The sequence below is a fragment of the Balaenoptera musculus genome, chromosome 8, assembly GCF_009873245.2.
Source record: "Balaenoptera musculus isolate JJ_BM4_2016_0621 chromosome 8, mBalMus1.pri.v3, whole genome shotgun sequence".
Classification (NCBI taxonomy): domain Eukaryota; kingdom Metazoa; phylum Chordata; class Mammalia; order Artiodactyla; family Balaenopteridae; genus Balaenoptera; species Balaenoptera musculus.
This window is the reverse complement of record NC_045792.1, coordinates 59054892-59074707: the sequence shown is the minus strand read 5'-3', so window position 1 is coordinate 59074707 and position 19816 is coordinate 59054892. Positions and strand designations below refer to the sequence as shown.

Below are 19816 nucleotides of genomic sequence, written 5' to 3'. Positions count from 1 at the left end.
GTCCAAGAGCTTTGTGTACACTGTATCGAAGGCTCACTTACTTGACTCTTCCATGTGTGAAAGAGAAGAAGAGTTCACGCCTACCTGTAAGAAAGGGCAGCAAGCCCATTTATGTTCGTATTTGAATGTATGTGTGTGGATGTGTGTCTATCCCTCAATCAAGCACCAGCTTCCTAACCAGAAACTGAAAAGGGTGGGAAAATGTTAAGTCCTTGCTCCACCATGGTACATACCTGGCTCAGCCCCGAGCTCACAGGGGCTGAGGGACCCACCACAGGGTCATCTAAGGCGTCCAGAGAGGAACACACCCACAGGAAGGCCAGGCCAAAGGACTGATGATGTGTGAAGGGTTGGGAGCAGGTCAGGTGAAGTTGATCCCATGACTCACCTGAGGCTGGAGCCAGGAAGTCATCTCAAGGAGAAAAGAGAAAGAAAATGAGGGAGAAAGGAAACACATGAATGGGAGGGAGAGATGACGAGGTCAATACTGAGGAGAGGAAAGAAAGGACTGGGACTACACAGAGTAAACTCCACCCCAAGGAAGAATGGAGGCCATTCCTCCCCCAGGCCCGGGTGCTCAGGGTTTGGCAGTGCCACGCAGGCCAGTCAGGGCCCTCTCAGACCCAGTGCCTTGCCTTCCTACCATCACTCCTCTGTCACAGTTCCACACTGTTCCCAGCGTGAGTGCTTCCTCAGTCTACACCTCGCCAGGGACCTTATCAATATTTTGTTTTAACAGGGGGTATCTGTAGGTTGGGGTTTGGGGTGACCACTTGCCCAGTGGATTAGCTGAGCTACATCTACCCTTCCTGGACCAAGAGACCTCAACCTCCCTCACAGCACTACACGCCCTACACAATGGCTGACAGGATCACATACTGGTACTACAAACCCTTCTCATCTTCAATTCCCAGCACTCTCTAGTAGTACCTCATCTCTCCCACCTCGTATCCCACATCACTCCTCTTTCACAACATTACAAATGCCTCCAATTTAAACTCAGACAAATCCTTACTAGACTCTAGTCCCTAGAGGCCAGGAATCAGATCTTATGTTTCTTGTACCATGCCCAGTGAACACAGAGATCTGCATGGAACAGGACTCAGGAAACACTGTACGCTACATAACTATAACCATCATATAGCCTTCCCACTTACAGAAACATTTATCCTTCTCTCACACTTATACACATTTATACAAACACACTAATCACAAATGTGGGTTCTACATCTGGCTTCATTGAATCACATGTTATGTGTAAATATAAATCATAGCTCATAAATGTCACTAACTGTCATGTATTGTCATCACAGGGAACTCACACACAGACATACCACACAGTGGTTCACTCATTCACTACACTATCCCTCCCACAGATGTAAGTAAGCCCCTGCATAGGCTCCCTCCCACAATATACACCTTCCAGCTTGTACAGCCCTCTATAGTCCTGCGTCTCTCTTTCTCATCATCACTCTCTCCCCTTCCTGCTTTTGCCCTCCTTACCATCTTTAAACATGCGGTTCCCTGAGCGGTTTTTTCCCTGCTTTGAATCAGCCAGGGACATTAGCATGGCTGCAGGGAGCAGGGTAACGAAAGGTCTGTCCAGGGACCAGGAAGAACGACCCACATCAATTTGCGGGAAAGCACGGCCACAGTTACCTGGGGACAAAAGGTTGTGAGAAAATTAAGGGTGATGGGATGACAGGGGATCCCCTGACTGCACACAAGGGAATTGGTGGGAAGAGGACACTCCTCCATTCTAGAGCTAGATGGAAGCCCAGAGAGGTCGAGCAACACGGTGAGCCAGTAACTGAAGTGGGACGAGACCTCAGCCCACTAAGTGAAGGCTCACCGTGTTCCTCCCAGCCAGAAACCTTCCCCTGACCCAAGAGACTCGCTGCTTCCCTGTCCTCTGGCTCTGGTGGGCAGTGCTAAACTCTGTCTCTCTTAAATCCTTGCTAGGGAGCCTGACATGTCTCTGTCCTAATGGAGCTGAGGCCAATGGTCTTTGTCAATTCTCTATTCCAGAGAATTCTAAGGCCAACCTTCTCAACACATAAACTCCTATGGAGCCTTCCTGGATGAACCTGCACAGTTCATCCCCAAGCAGCCTCCTGACACTGATATCTATTTATTTATTTTAAATTTAATTTTATTTTTTTACTGGCTGTGCCACAAGGCATGTGGGATCTCAGTTCCCCAACCAGGGATCGAACCCATGCCCCCTGCAGTGGAAGCATGGGGTCTTAACCACTGGACTGCCAGGGAAGTCCCCTGACACTGATAGTTAAAGGTATATACAGATTCCATTTGTTGACATTTTAATTTATGTTTGTTAATGTTCTAAGGCTTCACCAAGACCACTCAGATCAAAGCAAGGCAGGTATGTTGTGTAATTAAAGGAGTGGCATTCATAGGGTTCGCCAACACCACATACCTGCCCCAAGGGCAAGGGCCACATCTCCCCTTCACACCAGGTAGGGCTTGTTCCATGAAGGCTGCTCAACAAGACTGAATTGAGACACGTTGCTGTAGCATTTGGAAGGGAATGGTACTCCTGTGTTCTCCCACAGAGATTCCTAGGCCCCGGAGAACTCACTCACCCACATCAATGTAGCCAATGGGCACTGCCCTCTCCACCTGTAGCTCTACTTTCAGTTGCCCACTCTTGTCCTGAGGGCAGCTGAGCCAAGGTCGCCTCTGACTGGCTGGGTTCAGCAAGTTCTCCACTGGATATTTGGGATCCTAAGTCAGAGAGAGGAGAAAATCAAGAACCTCACTGAGCCCAAGGAAAAAAGGATGCCCATGAATGAGGGATCCCTACACTCATAAACCTTTCCAGGATCCTAATGTGATAGAAAAGGCACTAGACAGGAGTCCATCTATCACATACCAAGGGATTTACAGACATTGTTTACTTCTCCTTCAATTTCTACACTACCTCATTTAATCCTCATAACAACTTTAGGTGGTTACTATTATTGCTTCTTAGTTAACAGATCAACAAACAGAAGCTTAGGTTCAGAAACTTACCCAAGGCCACAAGACCAAATAACCAACCAAAGTCGGAACTCCCAGGTGTCTGAATTCAGAGCTCTTAAGCACCACTGGTTGGTTCCAGACTGGTTCCAGAACCCCCTGTATGTCAAAATCCATGGATGCTCAAGTCTCTTACATAAAATGGCTTAGGATTTGCATAAAACCTATGCACATCTTCCCATATACTTTAATCATCTCTAGATTACTTATAATACCTACTACAATGTAAATGCTATGTTGTAAATATAGCATAGTTGTAAATACGGTATAAACACTATGTAAATAGTTGCCAACATGCGGTAAATTCAAGTTTTGCTTTTTGGAGCTTTCTGGAATTTTTTTTCCCCTTGAATATTTTTGATTTGTGGATGGTTGAATCTGGGGATTTGGAACCCATACATTTGGAGGGCTGACTGTATTTCTTTTCATTTATAAGGTGCTTTCGCAGATATTTATCTTCAAAGTAACCCTATGAGATAAGAAAGGCAAAGATTTTTTACAACTGATGGTTAGAAAGTAATTTGTTCAAAGACAACAATATCGAAACTGAGATAAAAATTCCCAGTTCCAACCCAAAGTCAGGTGTTGTTTGGTGGAAAGCCCTGAGCGAACTACTTTCTCGCTCTGGATCTGAATTTCTTCATAATTAAAGGGGGGAGACTAGACTCATGGTTTTCAATCTTATTTTTTGTTTTAGCAGTAAAACCCTTCCTTTTAACTGAAATCTTACACTAAAGATTGTTTATTTTTTCAAAAATAAATATTTTCAATAATATTTTGAAAATAATTATTGACATTATTATTATCAAATAATTTAAAAATTTTTCAAAAATAAAACAGAGGGCTTCCCTGGTGGCGCAGTGGTTAAGAATCCGCCTGCCAATGCAGGGGACACAGGTTCAAGCCCTGGTCCGGGAAGATCCCACATGCTGCGGAGCAATGAAGCCCATGCACCACAACTACTGAGCCTGCGCTCTAGAGCCCAAGAGCCACAACTACTGAAGCCCGTGCGCCTAGAGCCTGTGCTCCGCAAAAAGAGAAGCCGCCGCAATGAGAAGCCTGCACACCCCAACGAAGAGTAGCCCCCGCTTGCCACAACTAGAGAAAACCCGCGCACAGCAACGAAGATCCGACGCAGCCAAAAATAAATAAATTAAATAAAAGCAGAGCTCTGGTTAAAGCACAGGTTGGGAGGCCTGGAGACATAACTGTGACCCCTCCCTTCAACTTCTGGAAATGGATCCCCAAGAGTATAGTTTGAAAACCACAATATTAGAAGATAGCTAATGTCCTCTAGCATTTTATAAGGCCGAGTCCATGAAGAAAACCATTTAGGCTGACCATGTAGGTAAGGAGGATAACAATAATTTTTATTTTACTTCACTTAGGAGTTGACATAGTAGTTCCTAAAGACTCTCTAAGGGTCTTTCTGAGATGTGTGGGGATGTTTTTGACAGTCATAATGACTAGGAAGCATTGTTGCCATTAGGGTCTGCAGGCCATGGATGCTAAATATCCCACCATGCATATGATATTGCTATAAAATGCAGACTTCTACCCAAAATGTCAACGGCACCCCTTGAGAAAGACTAGGGTAACAGAAGAGGAAGTGTGGGGAGAAGGGGGAGATGGATAGAGAGATGACAGTGGAGGAAAGCGTGGGATCAGTCCTGGGCCCAGGGCCCAGCATCTAGCACTAACCAGGATAATCGAGATTTCCTGAAAGTGGACTTTTAGGGAGGAGGCCGAGATCACCTTTGATGGTGGTGATGTTATTCTCATAGGTCACGGATGACCTTGAGTATCCTGCTCTCAATGACAGAGTGACTAAATTGCCCTTCTGGGGTCCCTGGTATAGACTTTGGGCCAATAGCTTTGCCAGCTGCCTCCAAACAAGGGTGGAATCCTGAGGTTGTTTCCTTCTTTACCTTTAATTCCTGGGAACACTTCTTTTATGCATCCTGCCTTGCTCTGGGAACAACCTAAAGCCAAGAGCTGTGTTTCACTCCTTTGACTTTGAACTCCCAAAGAAGGGACAATGTCTCTTCTGTTGGATTGGGAGTTTTCTGAAAGTGGAGCCAGGTCTCCTATTTTTTTTTTCAATCTTTTCAGTCACCAAGAAAAAAATCATGCCTGCTAATTAATATACCTGAGAGGAAAATGATACCACATGGCTAATCGTCACAGGAGCCATGGTGGACCCAGCAGCTGTCCAAGTACAAGGCAAAATGCTTTCTCCTGAGATTTTTTCTGTCACCACTTTGGCGCTGCCTATGTTTTGGTCCCGTCAGCTTCCAGAAGAGAAGGAATCCTCATGTTACTCCTAAAGAAGAGAATAAAAGGAAAATAAACAAGCCGTGGCTCTTTCTCTGGTAATAGGAGTTATTTACATCAGTCAGTCACTATTTCTGATGACCATGATGGGGCTAGTGGGGTGGTGATCAGGGAGCAGATCTGGACCAGCTGATGAGATTCCAACAAACGCGAAACAACTGGAAGGTGATAGAGCAGCAAGTACAAGAAAAAAATATATTAACATGTTGATGTTGGATTTATATGTAGATGAGCTCCCAAGAGCATGAACTGTGCCTTAAATCATTCATCTTTATATCCCTAGAGTCCAGCACATAGTAAAGATGTGCAACACATGTTCAACTATATATGGGATACAAGTCTCTTGGTTTTTTTCTTCCCATAAAATGAATCTTCCTAAATTAGCTTTTCATTAAGTTACTCCTCTACTACAAATCTTCAATGGCTTGCTGACATATGAAAATCCCTTGCTACATGGCAGGTACTTCATAAATATTAATTCAGCTTGGCCCCTCAAAGCATCTACAACATAGATCTGTCCATTTCCTGCTTCATCTCCTGTTATTCCTTTCATCAGAGGATGTGTTTTACCCATCACTGTTTTGTTTATTTATTTAATCTTAAAAGTTCATGTGGGAATTTGTATTTTGTCTTTTGCTAAACTTTTTATGGAAAATTTAAAATATATGCAAAAACATATATATATTAGTATAATGAACTCTCATGCATCCATCACCTAGCTTCAACAATTCCTTGGGGTTTTAAAGCCGTCTGAATGTCTTTAGGTGGGATCTCTCTCCAAACATTTATACTGTGCCCTTTTCACTCATGTTTATTACTCACTTGGTCCCTGAAAATGAGTCCATGACCCCCGATATACTCCTGGACATAATGGTCTTGTCTCCTTCCTGCCAAAAAAATTTTTTCCCACCTCCAAGACTTTGTTCATGCCATTGCCTCTGCTTGGCATACTCTTTCTCTCTCCCATTGTCAAATCTAATGCATCTTTGATGCTCAAATGTCACCTCTACTCTGCTCAGCGCTCAAAGTGATAGCTCCATCTTCTCAATTCTGTATTACAATGATTTGCGTCTTTTGTCCCTTTACCAACTGTAAGCTCTTTGAGGACAGGTTTCATTTTTGATTTATTTCTGTATCCTCAGTGTAAGAGGGAGAAACATAGAGTTCCAGATTAACAAATGTCCATAAATGACATTTATGAACATGATTGAATGACCATAAAAATTAAGCTCCAAAAGGTCAGCCATCTTGGAATGCTCAGAGTGAGGTAGACTGCTGTGACAGCAGTAACCAAAATCTGAGTGAACACCATCTAAAGGTCACAGGTTATATTCAAGATGGTGCCAAGGCTTCAAAGAGAGAAGATGGCAGGGTGAGTCCTGAGTCACCTCCTAGGCCTCTAGATGAATTAGAGCTGATTATTCCCACTATAGGAACTCACTGAACATTCAACAATTTTTCCTACTCTCTCCCAGATATTGGAGATACTCCACAATCTCTCATAACTAACGTACAGATGTCTGACTTAGTCAGCCCCAAAACTACACTCTAGGCTTGGGGACCCTGAAGCTGTCAATCTTGGATATTTCATTTAGTTAATATTTGGAGGAGGGGTGTCTAGTAGGTACCAGGCACTGTACTAAGTTACGTAGTGGTGAATAAGACATACACAATCTTTTTCATGAAGATGACTTCATGAAACTGCTTGTTGTTCTCCAAGGATTAAGTGCTTTCTGACCTCCCTGCCCTTGTATATGCTGTTGTTCTTGTGTTTTTTGGCAATAGCTTATTTACCCTGTGTGTCTCCCCGCTAAGTAGTGAGCTCTTTGAGGATATGGATTTTTGTCATGCTCATCATCTCCCACACCTCGGAGAGATGCTGGAACACAGTAGGCATAAATAAATAGCCATCGAAAAGAGTAGTTTAGGGGCTTCCCTGGCTCAGTGGTTAAGAATCCGCCTGCCAATGCAGAGGACACGGGTTCGAGCCCTGGTCCGGGAAGATCCCACATGCCACGGAGCAACTAAGCCCATGCACCACAACTACTGAGCCTGCGCTCTAGAGCCCACGAGCCACAACTACTGAGCCTGTGTGCCACAACTACTGAAGCCCGCGCGCCTAGAGCCCGTGCTCCACAACAAGAGAAGCCACTGCAGTGAGAAGCCTGCGCACAGCAACGAAGAGTAGCCCCCGCTCGCTGCAACTAGAGAAAGCCCATGCAGCAACGAAGACCCAATGCAGCCAAAAATAAATAAAATAAATTAAAAAAAAAAAAAAAGGGGCTTCCCTGGTGGCGCAGTGGTTGGGAGTCTGCCTGCCGATGCAGGGGACACGGGTTCGGGCCCTGGTCTGGGAGGATCCCATGTGCCGCGGAGCGGCTGGGCCCGTGAGCCACTGCTGCTGAGCCTGCGCGTCTGGAGCCTGTGCTCTGCAACGAGAGAGGCCGCCACGGTGGGAGGCCCGCGCACCGCGATGAGGAGTGGCCCCCGCTTGCCGCAACTGGAGAGGGCCCTCGCACAGGGACGAAGACCCAGCGCAGCCATAAATAAATAAATAAATACTTAAAAAAAAAAAAAAAAAAAAGTATGTTGTTTAGTAGAAAGCTGTTTGTTCTTCCAGTAAAATTTTAAAACACATGCATTTGCACATAACCAGCAAAGTACTATTATAAGAATAGCAAACACTGCATAGCAATTATAAAAAAAAAAAAAAAAAAAAGAAAAGAGTAGTTTATTAAGTCAACATAATTCTAATCAGAATTCCAGCAGAAGTTGCTGGCAATCACGACAAAGTCATCAACCAATAAAGGGCCACGAATTGCTAAGACAATTCTAAAAAGACAGATCAAAGAGGTGGAGACCAACTCTGAAAAGAATTACAAAGTCACAGTATTCAACATATGGCCTATAGAAACAAGCAAATAGATTCCAGAAACAGACTCATATAAATGGGAATTTACAACCTGTTAAGTTGATTGTAAGATAGAGCACGATTTTGCCAGAAAAAGATGAAGTAATAAATGGTGTTCAGAAAACTGGTTCACACCTAGAGGGATGGGATAGGGAGGGTAGGAGGGAGGCTCAAGAGGGAGGGGATATGGGGATATATGTATACATATAGCTGATTCACTTTGCTATACAGCAGAAACTAACACAACATTGCAAAGCAGTTATACACCAATAAAGATGTAAAAAAAAAAAGAAAAAAAGAAAACCGGTTCACAATGTGAAGAAAAGTAAAAGCAGATCCCTACCTCATAACATATTTTTAAAATTTTACTCAAATGGATCAAAGATGGAAATATGAAAAATAAGGTAACATAAACAAGGTTAAAATACAAACGAATGACTGAAAGATATTTGTAACACATATAAACTTGGATAGTATTCAGAAGTACTTTTATTTTATTTTATTTTTGTAAAGAGGATTCGGGGACTTCCCTGGTGGCACAGTGGTTAAGAATCTGCCTTCCAATGCAGGGGACACAGGTTCCATCCCTGGTCAGGGAACTAGATCCCACACGCATGCTGCAACTAAGAGTTCACATGCCACAACTAAGGAGTCTGTGAGCTGCAAACAAGGAGCCTGCCTGCTGCAACTAAGACCCAGAGCAACCTAAGAAAATAAAAAATTTTTTAATTAAAAAAAAAAAATTAAAATAAAGAGGATTCAATAAAATAATTTATGTAAATACAAAGGACAGTGCCTGACACTTAGTAAGCTCTAATAAATATCTGTGACTAACCTTACCTTATAGATAATATTATTAGGAATGCTTTGATAATATGGAATTAGCTGAGTTGAATTGGGGAAAGGAGTTGTGAGAATGTTCCCTGAAGCTCAAAAGTTGAGAGTCCTGGTTAGGAGGCAGCGGGTTGGAAATGAGTTAGGAAGCTGTAAGTCGGGGTGCAGCATAGTGAATAAGGTATACAGGACGAGGGTAAAGGTAGGAGCTGGGGACGCAGAGTGTGGGCATAGGAAAGAGTACGGAGCTGTGTGAAGTAGATCCTGAGGCGTGAGAGCCTAAGAAGCAGTTTGGGGGCCGTGCAAGTCCCGCAAGGCTCTTCAGCTCTCAGCTTCGGGAGCCTAAGCCGCTACTTCCACGGCTCCTCGGAATGCGCTGTTCTGTCCACTTCCTTGATGGTCACCCTTCCTCCCTTTCGTCCATTCCCCGCCCCATCGACAACCCCAACGACCCTCATCCGGGATAATGGACCTCGAAGAGCCACCGCTGCCTCAGATCCTGGGCCACAAACCCATTCTCCCGCCAATTCTGCTCTCTGACCTCCGCCTTCTGACCCGAAGCGCCACTCTTCCGCCTCCCGAAGTCCGTGAATTCGTTTTGGGGCCTCAAGAAGCCGCTGTTTCCGGAAAATGACTCCCACCGAGGTAAGAAGGTATGTGCTATTGCCAGGAAAATACATTCGGGTGGTTTATGTATATTTCACTCGTTCCAATCTCCTCTAGAGAGAACGGAATTTAAACTTCCGGGTCAGCTTCCATGCGTTCTAGGAAATGTAGTTCTTAGTCTCCACGCTTCACTCCTGTTGCCCAGAGTGAGGGAGCGTCGCGAAAGTAGACGGTTTAGGGACCCTTCTCTTTGGCTCTCCAAAGGGGGAAATTGGTGAAATATTTGCACTGAAAATAATACAAGGCCGATTTCTCATTTTCCAAGAACGCTCCCCCGCGGAATGTTAGAAGTGTACGGAATCCGTCCCTCCTTGACCTCTAAGTGAGTAGCAGGTAGATGGTCTCTTAGTTCGCCTCAGGTCTCCGCCTATCTTGGTGTCCCGCCCCCTCTGCCGGAGCCCGCACCGCCGATTGGCTAGGAGCACTGGAGCGGCGGAAGCAGCTGGCTCGCGCGGGGCCTGCGGGGAGGGGGAGAGCTGTGAAGATGGCGGCGGTGGTGGAGGTGGAGGTTGGAGCAGGTGCTGCCGGGGAACGGGAGTTGGATGAGGTAAGAAGAGTTGAGAGTCGAGGAGAGGAGAGACCCAACCTGAAACTGAAGGGAAGGGAGGGGAGGTATCGGAAGTGGGGGTCCTAGGAGAGATGGAATCCTGAGAGGGAAGGAGCCAACGGGGGACGGGTGCGGGGAGGGGGAAATCTGAGGTACCCTGGACTCCAGGACTCAGGGACTCGGAGGCGGTCGTGGGGCAGAAGGCTTGCAGTAACCTCAAGGGTGGAGATGGAGGACAGGGAGAAAAGCCAGAGGGGTTGGGGTGTTAAGATTTGGGATTATTAGGTGGGGGTCCTGGGAGGATTAGAGGGCCGCCAGGTAGCTTGAGTTGGAGGGGCGTGGGCTCCTGCAAGGGAAAGCCGGGTTTTACTGAGGGAAGAGACTGTCTAGGTTTGCAGTGGGGCTGGGGACGCGGACCGCGGAAGAGTGCTATCTACTAGTATTAGAGCTTCGGGTTATGTTTACGTAAGAGCTCTTTACATTCTAGAACTTTGTACATAATGTGGGCTCAGTAAAGTTTTGGTCATCGAATGATAGAACGAATGGATGAATGGACAACTGTATACCGGAATTCATCCATTCACTCACTTAACAAACATCAAGTATCCCCTTTGTGCCGAGTCCTGGGCTAAGTGCTAGGGACCTTCCCATTGAAGAGCCCACAGTATGGTGGTGGGAGACGCACAAGAAGACTAGTCATTGCATCAGAGGTATAATGGTGGCACTGAGAAGAGGGGACCAATTCAGTTTGGGCTAGGGAAGGCTTCCCAGAGGAGATGAGTCTTAACGGATAAGTGATTCTCTCTCCCTCTCTCTCTCTCTCTTTCTCTCTCTCTCTCTCTTTCTCTCTCTCTCTCCCTCTCCCTCTCTCCCCCCCTCCTTCAACCTCTCCCTCCCCCTCCCCTCTCCTCCCACCCTGCTCCCTCCTTCCCTCCTTATAGACTTAGAAGTTCTTTGAGAGTGAGCTCTTAAGGGTATATGTCCCCTTTACCTACATAACAGGCATTTAACAACTGGTGTATTCAATTACCAGTGGTCCTTGAAGGAAATCACTAGGAGGAAGGAGACATTGAGTTTGAAGGAATGAAGGGACAGCGCTGAGAAGCAGAGAGAGAAGGTGAGAAAGGAAAGGGAAAAGATTCTGAGGCCAAAGGTACATTCATGGCTAGGGGTGCTTGTGGTTTTGCCCATGACAGCATGTGGACAGCAGGGAGAAATAGGAGAAAGGGGATTGATTGTTGGGGATGGAACCAGTCGGATCTCTGAGGGATCAGAATCTTAGAGGCCCTGGCTGTGTGTTGGGGGTGAGGATTGGGGATGAGGCCCAGAGAAAGGGAGTAGAAGTGGACTTGAGAAGCAAAGACTGTTGTTTGGTGGTGGGATGACTTGGAGGTTTTGGTTTACCTGTTTGGGAACATTAAGGTGGAGGGGAGGAGACTGAGAAACTGGCAGGTGGTCAGAGCAGGGAGAGATTTTTAAAGAAACATTTTAGACCCATATCTTTCAGTCACTAAAGACTAGGGATGTTTGGATACCACTCGGTTGGTGAGGTGGGGTAGTCGTGGAAATGACTTCCAAGACCCCTTTCAGCTTTAAGTTTCTGTGATTATGGTTGGTTGTAGTTCAATGAGATATATTTGAAAGTGCCTTGAAAAAGTAAGTACTGTATTTAAGTTATTATACATGGTTTGTTAGTCATGGGCTCTCCTTTGAGGGGGGCCAGATTTCAGTTACATATATCAGGGTTCATTGAGATAAAGAGCAAAAGTTTTGGCAAAGGAGAAAAGAACTGAAAGTTTTGATGTTAGACATTTTTGATTTTTGCTTCTTAGCTTTTCTCCCCTTATTGTTTTAAGAACTTAAGAGCTTCTAGTATCTTAATTATACTTCCAGAGAGTCATGTCTAGAGGTCAATTTTATATGTAACCACTAGCATTCATCCCAGAAACTTCTGTTCCTTGTTTCATTTACTGAGAAATAATATAATCTGTTGTCTGGAAATTCTGTGTGGATGGTTCTATCCTTTTCCTTGTGTGTTTAAAAAAGTAACTCTGAGAAGCAGGAACAGACATCCCTTCAAGCTCAAAAAAAAGGAGGGGCGGGCAGGGGTATGGTCTGGCAGACCTTAGTTTGTGTGAGTTTCTTTTGATACTTGTATCTCCCCAGCTGTTTCTTAGTAGCCTTAACTAGTGAAGGAGAAGGTGAAATCCATCCTTTAATTTGTAATTATTGGGGTCTACTGTGTTTTATGCACTGGGAATCCAAAGATGAGTAAGACAGGATATTTACCAATTTATAGTGTAGAGAAGAGACATGCAAATGGCCCACTGCAATACTAGATAATTGCTGTAATGGAAGTGTGTAACAAACAGATTCAGTGGGGCACAAGAAACAAGCACTCAAGTCTGCTGGGGGATTCAGTGAAGTCTTTATGATGGAGATGGGTTTGAGCTGAAAAATTAAAGATTAGGTTTATAAAGAAGCATATGGCATCAGAGTTGCTCTCCTACAGTACCTTCTGCTTGGTAGAGAGACTGCTGTGGAGCTCAGATTATAAAAGAGTAATGGAGAGCCTAGCTAAGATGCAGTAGGTACTCCTTGCCACTTCTTTGGAAAGATTGCATGCTCTGATTTGTTCTTTAGGATATTGGGCCTATGTTTTCCAATATCAGATGCCGTTAGCATGATAAGTAGTCTGGAATAGCAGCCATCAGTTTATTTATGTTCCTTTCCTTTTCTTTTGTCCGTTTCATTATTACTTTCTATAGTATTTAGTTAAGGTAATTTAGGCTTTGCTCACTGCTTCTCCTGTTTTTGAGAGGTGAATAGAAAAGAGGGCTTAGGAAAAGAGCTACCAATAGAAAAGGCTGCTGTTTATTGAGCCCTTACCATAAACCAGCCCCTGTTTAAAGCCTGCATTATCTCATTACTAACAGCAGCCCTGTGAATTAGTTGGTGTTTACCGCATTTTATAAATGAGACTGAGGCAAGAGAGGTTAAGTAGCATTCCTCGGATTCCACAGTTTGTGAGGGGAAGTGCAGATTCCATCCCAGGTCTGCCTGTGCTATACTGAACTAAGTTTTACACTGCCATGCTATACTGAACGCCTCGGTTCCATTTCTCACGCCAGACTCATCTTACCAAAGTAAACTACCCTTTTCTTAATATACAAAAGTCACATCTCCAAAATGTGAAGCAGCATTTCATTCCTGAGAGATTCAAAGTGGAGGTTAACTAAAGGAATATTGGTTTTTCTATACAGGTCCTTTAATTTACCTATAACTTGATTCTGCTGAACCCCTGGTCATGGGGAGTGATGAGCCCAGTGGCAATTAGGGAGATGAGAGATGGGTCTAGCCAGCTCAGGCTAGGGCTAGGTATTAAACGCTATGATGACTGGCTAAGTTTTTCAACTTGCTAAACCACAGGGTGCTTGAGAATGTTAGGGAGGATAAAGCATGGGTACCAGCTTGGAGGCCCAGAAGCAGACCTATTCCTGGAGCCAGTGAGTTCCTTCTTGAAGGGGGAGCTGGCCAACCATGAGAAGAATTGGAGGCATCATCTTGGCACAGAGAGCTGGTTTGGGACCTAAAGTGAAAAAGCACTTCTACATCCAATCAGGGCCAGCCTGCCTGCCTGGCTAATGCCTGTGAATTCCAAATGTGTCTGCTCCCAGTAGTTGTTCATCTGCCAAAATGATGTGATATCATGCAGATTAGTGAGTAGTTTCCAGCTCAAGTTCAAAGCAGGTATCTCACCCGACAGCTAACTTGAGCTATTATTGCCTTTAGTGCGTAATTTGCCTCTTCTGGGCCTTGTTTTATTCTTGTTAAAAGAGGAGATTGGACTAGATTGGTGGTTTTTAAACCTTTAGTCGTGAAACCCTTTATTCAAAAAAAAAATCTCACTTTGAAGACTTGTGGTCCTTGAAGGGACTCAGAACCCCTTGAGTATCTCAAGCCACACTTTGAAAATCAGGGAGCTTTCTCTTACTGCCAACTGATTGGGTGACCCTACTTTATGTTCCTTCAGCCCCCCTGTACTTCCTCTAACCCAGCTCTAGCAAACATTATTTTAACTGTCTGTCTTCCCCACTAGACTCTTAGCTACATGAGAGCGGAGTCCAAGTCTGTCTTGCTCATTGTTGCAATCCCTTCACTCAGTATGGTGCCTGGCATAAAGGTGATTATTATTTTTCAGTAGTGGTAATAAGCTCCTCTCCTTAGTAGTATGTGCTTTTTTTTTTTTTTTTTAACTTTATTTCCCTTTTTTTGTTTGTTTTTAAATTATTTATTTATTTATTTCTGGCTGTGTTGGGTCCCCGCCTCTGCGCGAGGGCTGTCTCTAGTTGCGGCAAGCGGGGGCCACTCCTCATTGCGGTGCGCGGGCCTCTCACTACCGCGGCCTCTCCCGTTGTGGAGAACAGGCTCCAGATGCGCAGGCTCAGCAATTGTGGCTCATGGGTCCAGTTGCTCCGCGGCATGTGGGATCCTCCCAGACCAGGGCTCGAACCCATGTCCCCTGCATTGGCAGGCGGACTCTCAACCACTGCGCCACCACGGAAGCCCAGTATGTGCTTTTTTATTGAATGTTTACAGCATCCCTATGAGATTTGAACTATTGGACTAAGTCATGACTAAAGCTCTAACATACTGTGTACCATGTTTCTGATTACCGCCAGGTCTTTGTTCATGCTGTCCTGTCTTCCTAGAGTACCTTTCCTTTCCTCCGTGTCTTTCCAAATCCCACCTGTACTTTAAGGTTCTAGCCCAAGGCTCTCTTGCTTTGTAGAACTATTCTGATTTACAATGATATCTTCTTTCCTTGTGTTTCATAGTTTTCTCTGTGTTCATTTATCAATTCATCAAACTTTTTGGAAGCACCTTCTGTGTGCTAGGTACTGTGCTATGCTTGATCATACCAAGATGGATAATGTGTGATAACTGCCTTCAAGGAGTTCACAGACTAGCCTGGGTGGAGAGAAAGTGATAAATAAGTACAAAAATGTGTCACAGGTGCTGTGTCAGTGGAATATGTGTGGTGGGTACATCAAGGAGGAAGTAGCAGTCTATGTTATATCTTCTCTTCTCAGGGAGGCTGTAGAAGTTCCCATCCCTTGCTTCTTCAAAGTAGTAATCTTGGACTGTTTTGTTTTGTTTTTTGTTTTTCCTCCTGTGGGTCTCTCCCTGTAGACATTTGATAAATGTTCCTTGTTTCCAGGGATTTTTTTCTCTATGAATTCTTGGTTAAAGCCAAGATCTTATTGAGGGATTGACGCATGTGTGACTGAAGTTTAATCTTGGACATCTGACCATATATCTTTGGATTTTTTTTTTTTAAGACGTGTAAAATGAGTAGTAGCATAATGTAGTGGGGGAAAAAACTAGAGTAGTAAACAATAGACCTAGATTCTAGACTAGAAATAGCAGATTTTGTTTTATCGCAGAGACAGCCAAATGATAACAGATGCTTAGAAGGTTGTATTGAGAAGGATTCTGAGGCCAGGGCTCAGCAGGAGAGTGCTAAAGGTGAAATGATATAGAGTACTTACTCTGTGCCAGGTCCTGGTGCCAAGTATTTTATATGCATTATCTAATTTCATACCACAACCTTACAAGGTAGGTATTATTATGGTTTTGTTCATTCTGCAGATATGGAAACTGAGGCATAGAGAGTTTAAGTAACTTGCCCACTGTCACATAGCTAGGTAAGTGACAGAGGTAGGGTTCAAATCCAAGATGACTCCTACATCTGTGCTTTTAACCACTCTGGGCAGTGTGAGTACTATATGCTTCCCATACTGTCTTATGTTAGACATTTCTACTATGTAAGTGTAGGACTTCATTTACAGAGGTGATTTGACTGGGGTAACGCTATTTGTCAGTCTCTCCCATGAGACTGAGTTCTCCTTGAAAGCCCTATCCATCCTTATATCCCTGGTGCCTGGCATAGAGTATGATTCAATAAATGTTTGAAGATGCCAACTCATGAAAGATTCCATACCTTAATTCTTCATCTGTGAAATGATAGATTTGGACTAGATGACCTTCTAGAGGTTTCCCGCAGCTTTGAAAGTCTTGGATCCCAGGATTTTACTGTGCCTAGTGTTTCCTACAATTTCTGTTGGGTACTCGGTAGATACTAGGGAATGACCAAATGAGGGTATAATTATTATTAATAATCTGTGCAAATAATCTTGGGATGAGAGAAGAAAAAAATGGTGATAGGGAAGTTATACACAAAAAGGCCTACATGTAACTTCCAATTCCGTAACCTTTGTCTTTTTGTGCAGTCAGAGTCTCATACTCTGGCAGACACCCTATTTGCAGACAGTCTTTCCTTCCCATTTGGCTTCCCATTATAAACCTCCCATCCCCAGCTCTTTTTTTTTGGCTGTGCCACAGAGCATATGGGATCTTAGTTCCCCGGACCAGGGATCGAACCCACGTCCCCTGCATTGGAAGCGTGGAGTCTTAACTACCGGACCGCCAGAGGAGTCCCTCACTCTTACTTTTTGCAGTCATTTGTTTGGTTAACCCGTTACTTAATAACTCATCTACTTCCAGAAGGAATTTAAGGTGTCCTCCGGTCAATAAAGGAGGGTAGGAGAGAGGAAGAAAAAATGAAGAGGAATGTTCTAACTTCTTGAGTGCAGGGACTATCTTTCTCATCTCTCTACAGTCCTCAGTTCTTGGCGCATAGCAGACATTTGTTGAATAAATGAGAATGTTTGTAGATATGGATTCTACTCAGGTTTAAGGAAGTGTTGACTAAATTGCAAAGGTTAACTGATGAACTCTGTTCCGGCAATAACACAGTAGTGCCTGACAGTACTATTTGCTTATAAACTGCTTATGAAGCATTTTCATTTTTAATTAGTGCCATATTGCTCCTTACCAGTGAGTCATAGGCACAGTGTCTGAGGACCTGCTTTCCGCCCCAACAGCACTCTGTATAGACATCTATCAACACTTACCATGTTGTTTTGTTTGTCTCCCCCACCGCGCAATGAACTCCTTGAGGGGACAGAACCATACCATTTTTCATCTCTGTGTTCCCAGCACCTAATCTCTCTCAGTGGCTAGCACAGAGTAGATATTCAGATGCTTATTGAACTTGAATCTTTTTTTAAAAAATAAATTTGTTTTATCTGATTATTTTTTGGCTGCGTTGGGTCTTTGTTGCTGCGCGTGGGTTTTCTCTAGTTGTGACGAGCGGGGACTGCTCTTTGTTGCCATGCGCAGCCTTCTCATTGCAGTGGCTTCTCTTGTTGCGGAGCATGAGCTCTAGGCACGTGGGCTTCAGTAATTGTGGCACTCAGGCTCAGTAGTTGTGGCTTGCGGGCTCTAGAGCACAGGCTGAGTAGTTGTGGCACACGGGCTTAGTTGCTCCATGGCATGTGGGATCTTCCCAGACCAGGGATCGAACCCGTGTCCCCTGCCTTGGCAGGCGGATTCTTAAGCACTGCACCACCAGGGAAGCCCTGAACTTGAATCTTAAATCTAGTCCATCCACGCATGTTGAACACTCCCATCAAGTGATCACCTCGTCTGTGTTTAAATCCCTCTAATGATAGGGAGCTTATCATTCTATCGTCAGCCTGTTCCCTCTTTGAATTCCCCTGTTGCAATGTTCTTCATACTGGGCTAGAATTCTTATTTCTATAGCTTCATCTTTTTAGCCCTCCTTTTCCAGATCCTGCTTCTTTGCATCTTTGACCCATGGAGGCACATGCACTGACAGAGAATGCCTCTGAGGAGTTTAGTCTCAGTCCACTTGGGGCTATTTGGCCTAAAAGCTTACTCCGTGAAAGCCAACCCAGGATAATCCATCCAGCGTCATTCCTCTTCTCTATTTTATTTTTGTGTTTTCCCTTCTTGAAGTCATTTGTTATCTCTCTGCTCCTCAGAGGAAAATCTGTAGGTAAACATAAACTCATTAGTTCCCTCTAAAGTGCAGCTTTCCCAGGAGGATGCTGAGTTATGACCATGGGGCTTTTGGCCCTGAGCAACTAGGGAGAACCAGTGGGGAAAGGGGAAGCTGGAGGCAGAGAGCGTAGCCCTGCCAAGGTTTGTGTTCCCTCTGCCCTCCTTCCCCCTTCCCAATAGGATATTCTCAATAACTGAATGTGTCTGTTACTAAGGAGATCTCCAGTGGCATTTTATTCCCCATTGCCCATAGGATTGAACCTAACCTCTTCTTGAGCCTGTCATTTAGCGCCTTGCAGAAGCAGACTTTTCTCCTTCTAATGATAACAAATAATAGCTAACTTTTTTAGTGCATACTGGTATAATGCCAGGCATTATACCAAGCATTTTACATACATTAACTCTTTTAATTATATTTTAATACTATTATTGTCTTCACCTTCCGGATGAGTGAAAACTGAGGCACTGCCAAGTAATTTATTAAGGTTGGATAGCTTGTAAGTAGACTTGGGATTTGAACCTGGTGATGTGACTCCATGATATCTATTGCTGGTGTACTCTATAACATGGATTTACTGTTTTCAAAATTCACCATATATTTATTGAGCATTTAATTTTGCCAGATACTTTATTTGGTCTTGGGAATTCATAAATGGTTAAAGAGACTATCTGTGCTCCAAAAGAGTTTATGGTCTAGTGGGGAGAGGGACCCATCAAGTGATAATGACGATGTAGTGTGATGAGTAGAGCTATATACAGGTATCACGGGTGCATGGAAGGAGTGTGAAAGTGTATTTGGGAGAGTTAGAGGAGACTTCAGAGATGATATGTCATTGGGCTGATTCTTAAAGGAGGGGTAAAGTTTATCATATGGCTAGGAGGCCAGTTTACGCCAAGCTAAAAGCACATATATGAAGGAGTGGAAGCATGATATCTTTAAGCATACTGTTAAACATACTATTCTCCACTAATAAAACATTTAGTGATACCTGCTTGCTTTGTGCAAGCTACCATGTTAGGTACTTAGGTTGAGAGGAAAGACGCTAATTCATGTTTCATACCTTCAAGGAGCTTACACAGTTCAGTTAGAAAAATAGTACATGTAGTCCAGTTGGAAAGGCTATAATTATAAAATAAGCTCTAAATACCTTATCAATTGAAAAAAAAAAGTGCTATTTGGGAAGTAAATCTCATTGGAGGGGTTAGGGAAGACTTCATGGAGAAGGAGCCACCCGATGATTTAAATTTCACTATAGAGAGCATCAGGAATAAAGGCCCCAAGTAAATGTGAGAAAGAAGGATGCATTTGGGGAATCAGCAAGTAAGAGAGGATTAAGTACTAAATCTAGAAACATGGGTTGGAGCCAATATGAGGTTGACTTTATTTTATTTTAAATATTTATTTATTTATTTTATTTTTTTGGCTGCTTTGGGTCTTAGTTGCGGCACGCGGGATCTTTCGTTGCGGCGCGTGGGCTCCAGAGCATGTGGGCTCTGTAGTTGCGGCACGTGGGCTCTCAAGTTATGCTGCATCCTGCAGCACGTGGGATCTTAGT

The 19816-nt window shown here is 44.1% G+C and overlaps 2 protein-coding genes across 3 annotated transcripts in view; one reads left to right on the top strand and one right to left on the bottom strand.

The window, feature by feature from the left end:
• Positions 1-9824, bottom strand: part of LOC118898773 (short transient receptor potential channel 2) — a 38070-nt gene extending 28246 nt beyond the window's left edge. The window contains 5 exon segments of the mRNA XM_036859270.1: positions 234-412; positions 1504-1659; positions 2604-2745; positions 5189-5362; positions 9660-9824. Of these exon segments, the coding sequence (XP_036715165.1) occupies positions 234-412; positions 1504-1659; positions 2604-2745; positions 5189-5233 (522 nt within the window). The 5' untranslated portion in view covers positions 5234-5362; positions 9660-9824.
• A 407-nt stretch (positions 9825-10231) lies between these two features.
• Positions 10232-19816, top strand: part of RNF121 (ring finger protein 121) — an 85532-nt gene continuing 75947 nt past the window's right edge. Inside the window, exons 1-2 of one of the 2 annotated variants that reach the window (XM_036860725.1) lie at positions 10301-10331; positions 11273-11448. Coding sequence is in view for 1 of the 2 variants with exons in the window: in XM_036860724.1 (XP_036716619.1) it covers positions 10269-10331 (63 nt within the window). In the remaining variant the exon portion in view is untranslated. Of the gene's footprint in view, positions 10332-11272; positions 11449-19816 lie in introns of both variants that reach the window. The other variant, XM_036860724.1, reaches the window with a different exon arrangement.